This window comes from Protopterus annectens, chromosome 8.part0 (genome assembly GCF_019279795.1).
Source record: "Protopterus annectens isolate FY-2018-M chromosome 8.part0, PAN1.0, whole genome shotgun sequence".
Lineage (NCBI taxonomy): Eukaryota > Metazoa > Chordata > Ceratodontiformes > Protopteridae > Protopterus > Protopterus annectens.
Window position 1 is genome coordinate 1,299,350,893 of NC_056741.1, and position 15,298 is coordinate 1,299,366,190.

Genomic DNA, 15,298 nt, shown 5'->3' on the forward strand with positions numbered 1-15,298 from the left:
CCACCACCACGTCTGGTGGAATAAGGGAATCTACATCAGAAGGTACATCCAAAAGAGGAGCTAGTTGTCTTGTTAGACATGGTGGAACATCCCTGGATAGGACCAAGATGGTTTCCAGTAATGCAAAGGTACTTACCCTTATTAGCCACCAAGGACAACGAGAAAGAGCTTTGGTCTTACTTACCTGGGCTCTGTGATGAGCCACAAAATCAGCCGGAATGTTAGTAATCCATGTAGTACTATCTCTACCACAACAGGAAAAAAAAGTGTGCATTTCTACCCCCCCCCAAACTCTGCTGTACAAACAGATTACTGCAGTCTCCCAAATACTTTGGTGGTCAACATCCAAAGTGCTCTATTTCAAGAAAATTTTGACCAGACATAAGCAATGCACCCAGAACTCAAGAAGAGATCTGAAAACTTGACTCAGACCATCCATCTACTATTCCCCTTCTGAACGATGTGAACTGAGTGAAAGATATCTGTTTCTCTGAAACACTGACTGACAAGCATCATTCCCTCCAATATGCACTTACATTTGGAGATTTGCACTTACATTAAGACCAGAAATTTTTCACATTCAGATTGATTTCTGAACTAGAAAAATATTAATGCAAAATTAAATCCAATGTTGAAAAGATGCTTTTTACAAAATGCCAGACTCATGTAGTTGTCCAAGCTACAGAAATGCAAATTTGCAGACTTAATGCAAATGTATCACTATAGAGTATGCTTTTACATGAAACAGATGCTATTCAAAGTACTAAAACACAACTACTATGAAAAGGAGTCTGCCTTTAATACTTAGTTTATCTCTGTGTAGTAAAAACCATTATAAACAAAACTCGATTACTAATAGAAAATGGAAAAACTGTTCATGAACTAAGCCTTCCTAGCATCCTTGAATGTTTGTAAAAGAAGATCATCAGCCTTGACAACAAAGGTTAGAGTTCGATTCTTGAAGTAATTAGGGTCCAACTCAAGGTTCTGGATGACATCGCAAAGGAGATGGGCCCGCTCCACACTACAGCCTGGTGCATCGTAACTCAAAGCAGTGAAGTGCACATGCAAATGATAATAAGATGGCTGGTAATGGAAGTAAATCCTCAGCTGGTTCTCACGCATATTATATTTCCTCTGTATTGCCTCCTGCAAAAAAGGAAAGAAAGATATATCAGACAGAGCTGGATCAGGGTCAAATGGGACTCTAGGCAGAGTAAGCTACACCTTTACTGGATGTCTCGAACCATTTACCTCAAAATAATACTCAAATTTCTCAGTGTAAGCACTATTCCCTCAAAACTCATATTTATTTAAAGTACACCTGACAAGTCTTTAAACTGGAAGAGATTTGACCAGTTTTCCTGCCTGCCTAGACCATGATAATTATACATATCAATGCAGCTACAGGTAGCAGAGGTGTTGTGCAATTACAGACTTTGAGAGATCAGAAAACCACCACATGTGCTGACATATTCAAAGGCATGGTGCCCTGGAGAAAAATGTAAGCAAAAAAAAAAAATGAAGTAAAATTGTACAATAGTACATTCGAGTCATTTTGGAGGGCAAGATCTGCCTTAATGAAGAAGGTAAATTTAGGTTAAGTTTCTTATACTTTCAGAGAACCAACTTGTTTGGCTTGTGATTTTTTTATCACATTTACTCAAAAATGACCTTGACCACCTACTTCCCTTTGGAATACTGACTTTCAAATGTGAAAAAAATATCACAATACGAAATCTGCCCTCTGTAGAGAAATTAAACACAAAAATAAAGACTAGTCACGTCCCTCCAAACTTGTGTCTATAATATACTATTGGTAACTCATTTAGCAAAGACCAAGCCACAAAATGAACCAGTAACTTTCAGTGTATATACACAATAGCCCTTTCACCCCAAACCATGATGTTCTGTAATTTTTGGTGGGTGTCACTTAGCAGAACCACTCCCCAAAGGGGCAAAGGTTAAGGAACAAACTGCACAGACACACATGCCGATAGAAAGTGCACCACATTTTAACAAGACCTTAAATATATGAGACTGAAAGCTGTAAGTAATCCAGAATAGTGAGGCTAATCTCTCAGAAGTCCCACACAGAGAGCATGCACACATTCACACCAACTGCTACATATGCAGAGGTTCTGAAAACTACACCTATAAAATTATCAGCTTTATCTCAAGATGCCATAAACTCTAAAATCAGAACCTCAGCCCACATGTGTAATTTGTGACACAGACCTACACTGACTGACCACAGTAAAGGAAATATACAGTCACTGTACCACTGCAGTGGAGGGAGTCCATACTAAGAAAAACATTACACAAGGATCTACCTCAGGCAAAAATTCCAGTCTTTGATAAGCAATGCCCCTTTGTCTCTTCATCTGTTAAAAATCTTATGTCTTGTTTTACTGTTTTGTCTCATGAACAAGCAACTACCAAATGCTACATACCTGCCATAAGACTCAAATGTTTTATGTCTGCACCTTATAACAAAAAAGTAAAGCTTGTTGCTGACTGCTCATGGTGTGAACATTTGTAATACTTTAACTAGTAAAGGAACATAGTGCTTCAAGTTTCTTGGAGTACCTGTGCATAGCCACTTTGATTATGGCACTTACATGAACGCAGTTGTACAGGACATCATGCAGTTTAACAGATCTCTCTTAGTAGGGTTTATAGTAGTAGCTAACGAAGGATACCTGCTGGAACCCCGGCCATAGACACAAGTACATATTCCCATGATGAGAAAGAACCCTGAAGACATGCAGCAGGTACAGTGAATAACAAAATCATAACTATGCATACATTGTGCACAAGAAACAGCTGTTTAGTCAATGTGGGCACAGCTCTGTTACATGTCCTACCAAGGTGGGTACTTTCTTTGATTTTTGTTTTAACAAAATGTCACTATCTAATGTTTCCTATTCTTCATTAGAATTGAAAATGTTTTAAATATTCAGGCTAACATGATATATTTAAAAGTGCACAACTACTGCATTTATTGCAGTTAATGCCAATGACAGTCAATGACTCACACTTGTTACTTGCGTAACAATGTATCTTTGTATAAAATACTGTATCAGTCATTCTTAATGCCGCAAGCAATATTACAACTTACTCTACAAATATGTTTTCTGCAATGATATGTAATAAAAACTTAGTTGAGAAAATGTACCCTTTTAATTAGCTTCACATGTACTTTTGTTTTTATCCCCTACCCTCAACTCTATATTTACTAATTTATTGACATTTGATTACTGGGAAAGTCCAACTAGGTAGAAGCCCATTTTTAATGAAGATCCGGGGAGAAAGTCAGGGAACAGAATTGGATAGCAGTAAGGAAGTAAATGAAGAAGGGAGAGTATGGAGGTATAAGGACTGAAAAGGTACTTGTTCACATTTAGGGATATAGGTTATCCTGGTTTTGAGCAAAAACAGAGCCAGATTTCAGCTAGGTAACCTTTTAGAGTGGTTTTGAAAGACGTGAGGGTGAATATAGACCTGTTGGATACAGGTAAGTAGTTCCAGGCCTTAGCAACCTTGTACGAGTAAAGACAATGCCCAGCAGATTTGTTAGGTTTGTAGACAGACAAGAGTTTTTGGTCGGTGGATCACAATGACTGACTGCGAACATAGTTGTGTACGTTTTTTAGTGCTGTACAGGCAGATGAATGCTGGATAATTTGCATACATCCCATGTGCCTCTGATTCAAGAGGTTTAAGAGGTCACTCATTGGAAGTTCCAGCTTGGCTGGAACTTTCATTTAGTTTTTACTGATCGTTTTTTATGTGACCTTCTCACTTATTGTTTTAGTTTGTTATTTGGGATATTTTGCAGTCACCCTAATGATAATGGACATCAGCTGGGTATAACAGCCCTGTGTTTCTTATACATAGTCAAACACTCTGCTTGTGTTATCCTGAGAGGTTATAACAAGGCAGAAATATGCATATTCACAGTTAGTGGGGTTTGGCTTTATTGGCCTCAAATTGTCCATTAAAAGGATGAAACAAGTCATGGGCATTCAAAATTGCCAATTAGCTTAAACACCTAGTGTTCATAAGGGTTATTTGTATATATCCCATGTGCCTTTGATTAAAGAGGTTTGAGGTTACTCATTGGAAGTTCCAGCTTGGCTGGAGTTTTCATTTAGTTTTTACAAGTCTAGAAATAAGGAAGAGACTAGCTGGTCTTTTTGGGCATGACGGAAGTCATGCTGTTTCGGGGAAAGGAGTTCTTCCTGCAGGAGATAGTCTAGCAATTGTTTATGAATACATTTTTCAAGTATTTTGGTGAGGGGGGATAAAATTACTGTAAGTCAAAAGTTATTAATGTCAGCTGAATTTCTTCCTTTGCGCAGAGGGATAATGTGCAACTTTTTCCAGAGAGAAGGAATGTGGGATTTCTAGATTAACCTATTTATAAGGATTGAGACAGGATAAACAATGCTACTAGCTATTATTTTTAGGTACTCGATTTAAAGGTCATCAACTGAAGAAGAGCATGGTTTAAGTTTGTTTAAGAGTAGTTTTACATACAATGTGGGCACGTTTGAAGGTGAAAGCAAGATATAACCACATGCCCTTTGGCTTTCATCCCCTACCCCACCTCTATTAGCATTCATTTCTTCCAGCACATAAAAAGTACAGTTGTGTACACTTACCATAAATGTAGATGTTCAAGTGTCTTCACTGTTGCAGTCATCACACTTGGGTTATCCCTGCCAGGGTAGCCCTTAGCCAGCCTGAATACCAGAGACTTAGTATTTCTGCGTCAGTTGCTGTCGCTTGAGGATTGACGTCAGGTCATCAGTGGTATAAAGAAAGGCAGCCGACGCCATTACATCAGTTTTCCTTGCCCTAACCTGTCAGGACCTCACAAAGTAGGAGGCCAGGTTCTGGTGGAAGAACCCCACCAGTGGAAAATAAAATACCAATATTTCCCTTGTAAGGAAAAAAGAACAACAAGGAAGAAAGGTAACAAAAAGAAAAAAGGGGGATGGAGGGAGGGAAAGCAGGACTGCAACAGTGAAGACACCCGAACATCTACAGTTACGGTAAGTGTACACAACTGTACTATGTTCTTCATGTTTTACTGTTGCAGTCATCACATTTGGGTAGATTCCCAAAGCTGAGGAAATGGGTGGAGGCAGTCAAGGAAGCTAGGGGCTGGCGAGGATGCCGTTTAAGACTGCAGAGGCAAACCCTGCCCTGGATTTGGAGAAGAGACGCAGGTGGTAATGCTTGGTAAAAGTGTGAACAGATGTCCAGGTGGCAGCCTCCAGGATGTCCCTGGTGGGGACCCCTCTGAGGAAAGCTGCTGAGGTGGAGGCTGCTCTGGTGGAGTGTCTCCTGACCCCTTTGGGGGGAGGCTTGCCATGCTGTTTGTAGCAGAAATGGATGCAGTGCGTTATCCATTTGGAAATGGTTTGCTTGGAAATGGCTTTGCCTTCTGCCCCTGAAGCAAAGCTAGCCAGCAATTGATCAGACTTTCTGAAGGGTTTAGTCCTGTCCAGATAGTATCTGAGCTGTATGTGCACATCTAGAGAGTATATAATCCTTTCCCTCTTGTTTGGGGTGTTAGAAAAGAAGGTGGGCAATTGAATGGATTGGTTTTGAGCCACACTGGACACCACCTTGGGCATGAAGGATGGATTAGTTCTGGGGGATACCCTGTCTGCATGGAAGATGATGAAGGGTTCCACAGCCATGAGTGCTTGCAGCTCAGAGACTCTTCTGGCTGAAATGATGGCCAGGAGGAAGCCTTTCTTCTAGGAGAGAAATTTTAGCTCTGCAGAAAAAGCTGGTTCAAAAAGAGGCAGGGTAAGCTTTTTAAAGACAAAGTTAAGGTCCGAAGCTGGTGTTCGTACCCTTCTGGGAGGCCTCAAGTTGCTAGCCCCTCTGAGAAACTGTTTAATCAGAAGGTGTGAGAAAAGAGGCTGCTCAGTGCAGAAAATGAGGTACGAATTTTTATAGAGGAGAAAGAGATACCACTGTGTAGTAGGTCAGCTAAGTAATCCAGGATGACAGGGATGGAGGGCTGTGCCGTATTGGCCCCCTTAGCCTGAATCCAGGTACAGAACCTTTTCCATTTATCTGGATAAGACTTTCTGGTGCTAGGGCATATGGCCTCTTGGACAACATCCAGAGCCTGTTTACTGAGGATGGTAGATTGGCCAGGGGTTAGGGAATAAGCCAAGCTGCCAAATTCGAATGTCTGCAATTGGGGGTGCATGAATTCCCCTTCCCTCTGGGTTAGGAGGTTTGGAATCTGAGGCAGATTCCATGGAGGCAGTGGGGACAGGCTGCGCAGCAAGGGGTACCAGTGCTGTCTGGGCCAGTCTGGAACTATGAGAATGGTGCTTGTTTTTTCCTCCCTTATTTTGAGCAGTACCCTGGGGATGAGAGGTAGGGGAGGAAAGGCATAGACTGAGAAGTTTACCCAGGGGAAGGACAGGGCATCCACTTTCCAAGCCATGCAGTGATGCTCCCTGGTGCAGACTTTGCTGAGCTGATGGTTGGATTGGGAAGCAAAGAGGTCAACCTCCAGGGTTCCCCATTTCTGAGTTATTAGGAAGAAGGTACTTCTGTTGAGCTGCCACTCATGTGGGTCCAAAAGATTTCTGCTTAATTGGTCTGCCAGGGAGTTGAGAGGGCCTGGTAGGTATTGTGCTAATGGGTGTAGTTGCATGGAAGAGACTAAGTCAAAGGGTCATGGCCAGCCTGCACAGTAGATAGGAGCGAGTCCCTCCCTGCTTGTTGATGTACCACATCACAGTGGTGTTTGTCTGTTTTGATCAGGAGAACCCCTGGAGAGAGAAGGGGTTTGAAAGCTGTCAAGGTCTGCTGCACAGCCATCATCTCTATTTGACTGATGTGCAGGGGGATTTGCTGCCATCCAGGTGTGCACCCCTAGCGTAGTCTGATGCATCTGTGGTGAGGGTCTGGCAGCGGGGTGTGGGGAGAAGGGCAGTCCCTTGTTGTAGGAGCAGGCTGTTGCCCACCAAAGAAATTCCTTTTTCAGGCAAGGAATAACAGGTAGAAGAGTTTTTAGGTCTTGAGAGTGTTGACACCAAAGGCTCTTTAGGTACCACTGAAGTTTCCTCATATGCGGTCTGGCATATGGAATGAGGAGTATGCAGGATGCCATGAACCCCAGGGCTTGCAGGATTTTCCTTGCAGAAAGCTGGGGCCTGGTGGCCAGTTGACAGAAGTAAGCTGACAGGAAAATTTGTTTCTCTGGTGTAAGGCATGCTATCTGTAATGCTGTGTCCAGACTTGCTCCCACGAAGATTTATCCTTTGGGTGGGTACCTGTTTGTTCATAGGTTCATAGGTTGGTACTAGGCTATCAGCCCTAGGGCCTATACAAGCCTAGCCATAACAATTCCCTGGCTATTTCTTCCCACATTATTTACTTTCCTGGACCCCTGTCAAGCAGGGTGACTGACGTGATCCCTGGGGTGAATCTCCTTTCTCCCATCCAATCGTCAAGGTTCCTCTTGAAGAGGTCCAAAGAGGCACTCTGCTTGACATGTATGGGCAATCTATTCCAGAGTCTGGGGAGTCTCTGGGTCAGGAACCTATCCCTCCAGCATGTTTTGTTTATTGTGATGACAAGGTTTAGATCCCTGGAGCGTGTAGCTCTGAGGGATTGGGATTTCTTTAAGTGTAGCATGTCCAACAGCTCTGGGTTTGACATGGCCTTGTATGTTAAGCACAGATTGCCTCTGAGTAGATGATATGTGACATGTAACAGAGTATAGCTGGAGTTTTTTAAGGTGGTCAGCGTAGGGCATCTGCTTTAGGCTTGTGATTCTTTTAGTGAGGTATTTCTGAGGCCTTTCCAGTTGTTGCAGATGTCTTGAGAGGTACATACCAAATGGGGCACTGTACTCTATAATGGGTCTAATGAGGGATGAGTACAGTGGGACAATGACCTCCTTTTTTCTGGATGAAAAGCCCTTCGTGATGAGGTGTGCCACATAGAAGGATTTCCTGACTGTTGTGGCGATGTGGTTATCGAAGGTGAGACCACTGTCCACCTGTGTCCCTAAGTCTCTTATCACACTTTCTGTGTTTAGTGTACTGCCACCTATATGGTAATTCATGGATACATGTTTTTTCCCAAAGGGGATAACAATACATTTCTTGGCATTGAGCTTGAGCCCATGGCTCTGGCACCAAGCATCTGTTTCTGTAAGGCCCTTTTGTAGAGTATCCACATCATTTGAGGATTCAATAATGGCTCCCAGTTTGCAGTCATCTGCAAACTTTGTTAGCCAGAGTCCCTTAGTGTTGACCTGTACTTCAGAGAAGTAGATGCCAAACAAGAGTGGCCCCAGGACTGAACCCTGAGGTACTCCACTTGTCACTTGTCTGGAGCTGGATTTGGAGTCGGCTACTTTTACAGTGTGGGTTCTATCAGTAAGCCATTTAGCAACCCATTGGGTGACATAGGGATTAATGCCCAACTTAGTAAGTTTATCTATGATTCCAGAGTGGGGGATGGTGTCAAAGGCCTTGGCAAAGGTCTAAATAGGCTGTGTGGACCACCTTACCCTTGTCCATGGCTCTGGAGACTGATTCAAAGAAGTCAATCAGGTTCAGGAGACAAGATCGGCCCTTCACAAACCCAAACTGGGTGGGGTCCAGTGTTTGAAGGTTGCCAATGTCTTTGTTTATAAGTTCCATGATAATACGCTCCATGGCCTTGCAGATAAGGCTTGTCAGACTGATGGGACGGTAGTTTCCGGGATCCAAGGTGGATCCCCCTTGTGGATTGGGATAACTGTAGCTCTGTGCCACTCAGTGGGCACGAAACCTGAGGTGAGGCTATGATTAAACATGACACTTAGGTGAGGTGCCAGTTCATATTGTAGTTCATGTAGTACACAGCCCGGGATGTCATCTGGTCCCATGGATGCTGTATTATTGGCTTTAGAGAGTGCGTTTTGTACCTGTGTGGCCGTTATTACTGGAATTTGGCAATCTTCCGGTATTGAGATGGGCCACTTAGGGGGTGAGAGGGGGGTGAAGTTGGCACTGAATCGATCTGCCAGAATATTGGCAATATCCTTCGGATCAGTATATTTAATGCCATTCTGTTTTAGCTCAGAGCAGATCTGAGCATTGCCATTTAGATTCTTGACATAGTTATAGAATGCTTTGTGGTTGTCTTTGGAATCTTTGGCAATTTTATTTTCGTAACTAGCTTTGGAGGATTTTATGAGGCATCTCAGTTTCTTACTGAGGCTAGTAAGGGAGTTTTTTGCATCCTGGGATTTTCCTCTTTCCTGCAAAAGTTTCTTCCTTTTGTTGTAAAGTTTGTTTATGGCAGGGGACCACCAGATTGGCTTCCTTTTTTTGGATGAGAGCATTTTGGTTCTATTTGGGATGGCACGATTCATGCATGAGTGGATGTGCTCGTACAGTGCCTTAGTGTAGGATTCAGCAGTTGAACTTTCAGTTCCCGTCTGCATGGGTGTCATGAAGTTTGTCACTTCTGACTTGAGTAGCATGAAGTTGGCTTTGGAGAAGTTTTTTATGGTGGTTTCTTTACTGGGGGGTAGGGGTGGGATGTGGATGTTAAGGGTGATTAGCTTATGGTCAGACCTGACTAACGAGGGGGTGACCATAGGTATGGAGCATTTATTTCCCATGTTGGTAATGACCAGGTCTAGGATATTGGAGTCCCTGGTGGGACTATGGATTAGTTGATCCAGGGCGTTGGAATTTATGAATTCCAAGAACCGTTGCGCAAAGGTGTTGGGACATGAGTAGTTTTCCCAGTTAATGGCAGGGTAGTTAAAATCACCCAGTATTAGGGTGTTTGGTTCTATCTTAATATTTTCCAGTATGTTTAGAAAGGTGTAGTGAGAATCTTGGGGTATGGTGGGGGATCTGTAGCAAGCTACAATTTGGATTGCAGTCTTACCTAGTGTTAGTTGCACTTGGAGAATTTCAGACACATTGTGTTGGCAAACTAGCCTGGTGGTGTGAATATCCTTGGTGAATATTGACACTCCTCCACCTTTAGTGTTTCGGTCCTGGTTTGGTGGCCAAAAAGTGTGGTAAGAGTTGTAGCCTGCTATTGCAGGGGTGCTCTCTGGAGCCTTGAACCAGGTCTCAGTTACTGCACAGATATCGATGTTCTCCATTTCTAGGAGTGCCTCGAGAGAGTGCATTTTGAGGTTTAGACTTCTAGCATTGAGTAGCATTACCTTCAGATTTTGCATGCTTGTACCTGTTACGGTGGTGGTTTTGTCCTTTGAAGTTTGCCTAAAAAAGGCACTATAGGGGTGGCAAGAGCCTTAGCCAGTAACCTGAATCCCAGGGGCGACAGGTGCAGACTATCTCTGGCAAAGCATCGTGGTCTGTCAATCATGTCATCCCAGGCAGACAGATACTGGATCCCCTTTGAATGACACCATAAGCTTAGCCAATTGTTGAAGTCAATCATTTTATCCTTATATTGTGGTATCATTCTGGGCGAAGGCAGGATGCTACTCAGGGCTAGGGTCATACCTGCCTGGGCCACATGATCCGAGAGCTCTTCCATGTCTCTTTTCATGTAGTCCAGGGAGGTACGTCTCAAGTCATTCACTTCAACATGGACAATGACAGAGTCATATTTGTACTTGTTGTGGAGTGACTTGAGTGCATGTGTTATGCAGCGGATCCTGGCACCCGACAGGCAGCTGACTGTAATTTTCTCCTTATTCAACCTGGTGAGAGGGACATCAGTGTGCCGGACTATAAAGTCACCTATGACTAAAGTGTTAGGTACATTGTCTTGCCTTAGGGGCTGTTGCTGGGTAGCACACTGGTGTTGTGAACTATGTGACACATTGGTTGTGATTGGTGTTTGTTTGCATTTCAGCTTCAGAGGTCTTTGTTGCTGTTCATTGACTGTGTACCCCAGGGAGGTTAGTAGGGTTTTTACAAAGGTCAGGATTTTGAGCAGCTTTTCCTGGCCATCTGCCTGAATAAGGCAGTCATCTAAGTATGGGTAAATTTGAATATTTCTTTATCTGCAAAAGGCAATGACCGGAGCCAGGCATTTTGTGAAAACTCTGGGAGCAGTAGATAAGCCAAAGGGAAGCGCAGAGAACTGAAAGTGTTGAGATCCTGCCCTGAAGCGGAGATATTTTCTGCAGGGCTCCCTGATAGGAATTTGGAGGTAGGCCTCTTTTAGGTCTAGGGTGACTAGCCAAGCATCCTTGGACAGCATGGGTAGCAGCTGCTGGAGGGTGAGCATTTTGAATTTTGGGATCACCAGAAAGGTGTTTAGAATGGATAGATCGAGGATGGGGTTCCAGGTGCCCTCTTTTCTGGGCACCAGAAAAAGTCTGGAGTAGAAGCCTTGGCCTATCTGCTTTGCAGGAACGTGCTCTACTGCCCCCAAGGAGAGCAGGGAATGGATTTGCTTTTGAGCCTCTGCCCACTGATTTGGTGGTAGATCTGGGGACCCTTTTGGGGTTGGAAGGTTGTGGAAGGAGAATTTGTACCCCTGAGACACAATGTTCAGAACTCATTGGTCTTTGGTAATGGTGGCTCGGGTGCTTGAGTGAAAGGAAAGTTTTCCTCCTAGGGATATGTGAAGGTGGACAGAGGCAAGGTCAGGAGAAGGCAAGTCATTGTGAGTTCTTACCATAGGGGGGTGGCTTAGAACTCCCTGTTTTTGAAGTGGAGGTAGTCCACACCTCAGATATCTGCAACTCTTGGGGCTGCTGTCTGGGGCGTCTGTTTCCACGGGGCCTAGGCTGGGCGTGCTTACTCAGAGCAGGAAAGGACCAGTGCTTGCAGGGAAATGCCTGCTGAACCTAGGGGGCCAGACCTGTAAGAAATCTTTAACTGTCTGCAAAGATTTTGATTTTTCTTCCATCTTTTTTAAGACCTCTTCTGCTTTAGTGCCAAATAAGTTATCTTTGTGCAAGGGTGCATCCAACAAATTTGATTTGACATGGTCTGGCAGGGGTTGTTCCTTAAGCCATGCATGTCTTCTAATGACAGATCCAGTGACTGCTGCGCTGCAAGAAGCTTCTAGGGCATCAAAACCACAGTGCAAAGTGTGTTTAGTTACTTCAGTTGCAGAATGCATTGTCTTGTAAATCTTTAGATTCTGCCCATGCAGGAAAGGAGGACACTTTTTGTTAAAGGAGTTCCAAGGTATGTTGCTGATATTTAAGCATATGGAACTGACAATTTAGTGCCCTGATAGCAAGAGTAGCTGAGGTATATACTTTTTTAACCCATCTGTCCAGTGCTCAGGAATCCCTCAATGAGGGGGTGGGATTCTCGGCTGAAGTTGCTTTAATCCCTTTTGGCCCTTGAGAAATGACCTCAGGGTCAGCTGTTGGATTTTTAAAAATATATTTGTGTGAGTCAGGGACTCTGTAGTACCTGTCTGGGTTTCTGTGAGCAGGAGGGAGGGCATCTGGAGTCAAGCTGGATTCAAAGGAAACCTCATCCACCACATCCAGGACTGGGGGGATGGCCAAGGGTCTGTGTTGTGGAAGATCCAGGAACTCTTCTGTGGAAGATCCAGGAACTCTCCGAGTCTCTTTTTAGACTGAGGGTAGTCTTGACTCTCCCATTGAAAATGCTCCCTTAAGGTATGCAGGGTTTCCCCAAAGGAAAAATCCTCTGGGGACAGGCTTAAGGAATGGATTCCTCTGCATCAGAATCCTCATATGTAGAGAGGGGCTGTATGTCTTCATAGTCAGATGCATCGAATTCATCCGACTCTTGTTCAGACAAAACTACTGGAGACAGATCTCTTTTCCTTTTTGAGGAAGTGGCTTGGCTTCCCCTAATCGGCATGATAAGGTCTTCTGCCATTTTAAGCATTTGAGACTAAGGCAAGGGAGCAAGCGCCTGAGAATGGGTAGTCGGTTTCTTGGATGTGGTTCGACCCCTGGGCCTAAGGAAATTGGATGTTTTCAAAAGAATGGTAGTCGCGAAAGCAGGCGTCGGTATATGTCAGGATTCGATGTTGCGAAGGACTTCCTCGGAAGCCAGTGCCTGCACAGCGGCTCCGGACCCATCCAAGGTAGAGACGACCGCAGGATCCTTAGACAAAGAAGAGTTCTGCTGCATACCAGAATCCATAAACGTCTCGGTAGTGGCCTGCAAGTTAATTGAAGTGGGCATAAGGGGCTGCAAAAGCGCCTCACTAAGTTCCTGAGGATTGTCGACCAGCTTAATGGAAGTGTCGTCGGAAGGTTTGGTCCTGTGCGGTCATCTTTACGCTTTTATGTAAGAGCTGCTGTTGGATGGCTTACTGAAGCCATATCGGAATTCGAGGACTGTAAACTGAAACATCTGGCTACAATAAGGGCCCGACGATGAATAGTTATGGCGTTAAAGCACAGAAGCGACAACGAGGGACGTCGTGGTCTGAGCCTAGACAAGTGATGCAGTAAGAGTGGAAGTCCCGGTGTGCTATTTGCTTTCCACAGGCGAGACAATTACTAATGTTTTCTGACGTCAATGCAAAAACACCACGAAGAAAACCAGTAAAAAACACACAAAGCAAAAGCCCAAGAGTAGTAAGTCCAAACGCCAAGAAGTTGCGTGGCGAAATAAGCGAGTAATAGCAGCTTAAAACTTTACCAGAAGTAAGCAGTCTGTAGACCAGAGTCAATGGTCGAGTCCAAGCAAAAGAAACGTAAAAAATCCCTTTAACGCAAATTTTATTGGTTTAAAAAGTTTAGCGTTTTCGCTCGAGACACAGCTCCAGCTTCCTCAGAAGTACAAGTGGTTTACACACACAGCGTCACTTTTAAATTACACAGCGCGGGCTTTTTTACTGAAGAAATTTAAAGGAACATTAACCCTTCTTTTAGTATATTGTACTACATCACCGCTAAGCAATCTATTTCAAGTATACAATTTCAGGTGATGTAAGAAGGAAGTAAAATAAAATGAGTAAGTGAAACAAGTAACTCCGGACTACAGCGTCTGCTGTATACCATTCATTAACCTGTGTTCGTTTCATTTCGTCTGTATAAAACACAATTTATGAACAATAAAATTAAAACATGCTTTGAATCTAACCTAGCATGGTAAAAAACCTAACTAACCATATAATTAAATGCAGTTTTAAAAATTGTTTTAAAAGTCAGCCGAGCTGACAGTATTATATAAAACAAAACGCACTTTAGATTCTGTGCGTTAACTTTACACTTTACATTTACCAGCATTTTCATAAAAAGACATTTTATTCAAGCTTTATGCTAACAATATGCCACTGTTGGTGTTAAGGTTTGAATACTAACCCTCGTGAGGAACAAGGTGTCTCTTTTTATGCTCATGTACAAAATGAGTGGTCAATTGCTAGGTTGTTAAACCTTTACTGACACAAATTGTACCCTGGCCTAAATGAACGCTTGTTTTATGCCATTAGTTTTCTTTTAAAATTGTTTTTTTCTACCTAGTTGGGTGTTTCAGCTTAATCCTTTTTAGTTTCAAGATACAAATAATGCTATGAGCCCCATTTGGACCCAGAAAGGTAAGTATGTGTGGTGTAGTTGTATTTCTCCTAATACAGAACCATCGCTCCCACCTTATATTTTTCAACGTTTATAGCTTTTTAATTTTAAGATACAAGCAATGTTGCAATGCTCATTCAAGCCGGGGAAAGAGAATGAGTCCAATAGAAGTTGCCATTCCAATTCTCTGTTTTCAAGAAACAGAGAAATTGGACCACCTCTTTCCAACTTATTGACTTGGTCTATGGCCAAAAACTGGAAATTGTGCCCAGGATGTTTGTCAATGTGCTTAGCTAGTGCATTGACTTTATTGTGCTTCCTTATAGCGTAAGAGTGTTCGTATACCCTGTCACGTAATCTCCTGTCAGATTTGCCCACATAGAAAGATGGGCAACAAGTGCAAGTAGCTAAATAAACTATGGACCTCGACTCACAATTTAATTTGTGTTTGATGTTATACTTCTTGTCACGTATTGTAAAGGAGCTTGATGCCCTAACTAAGTGACAATAGTTACAATTGCCACACTGAAAACAACCCTTGGTCTTTAATGACCAGTCAGGTCCAGTAGGTCTTTCTAAAATTGTTTTCAGGTTGCTACCCTTTCTGTAAATAATCCTGGGCTTCAACCCAAGTTTTTCCAAAAGGTGTTCGTCATTAGTAATAAAATACCAGTTTTTGTAAAGGATAAGCTCAATAGCTCTTGAATCCAAACTAAAACTGGTAATAAAACTGCTACCTGTCTTGCCATAATTGCCTTCCAGGCCCGAAATGGCCAATGTGTCCTCCCCAACATTGTTTAA

At 43.1% G+C, this 15,298-nt stretch overlaps 1 protein-coding gene across 1 annotated transcript in view; it reads right to left on the bottom strand.

The window, feature by feature from the left end:
- Positions 1-775: 775 nt before the first annotated feature.
- Positions 776-15,298, bottom strand: part of DCPS (decapping enzyme, scavenger) — a 757,077-nt gene continuing 742,554 nt past the window's right edge. The window contains exon 6 of the mRNA XM_044080812.1: positions 776-1,149. Coding sequence (XP_043936747.1) covers positions 883-1,149 — 267 coding nt within the window. The 3' untranslated portion in view covers positions 776-882. The remainder of the gene's footprint in view (positions 1,150-15,298) is intronic.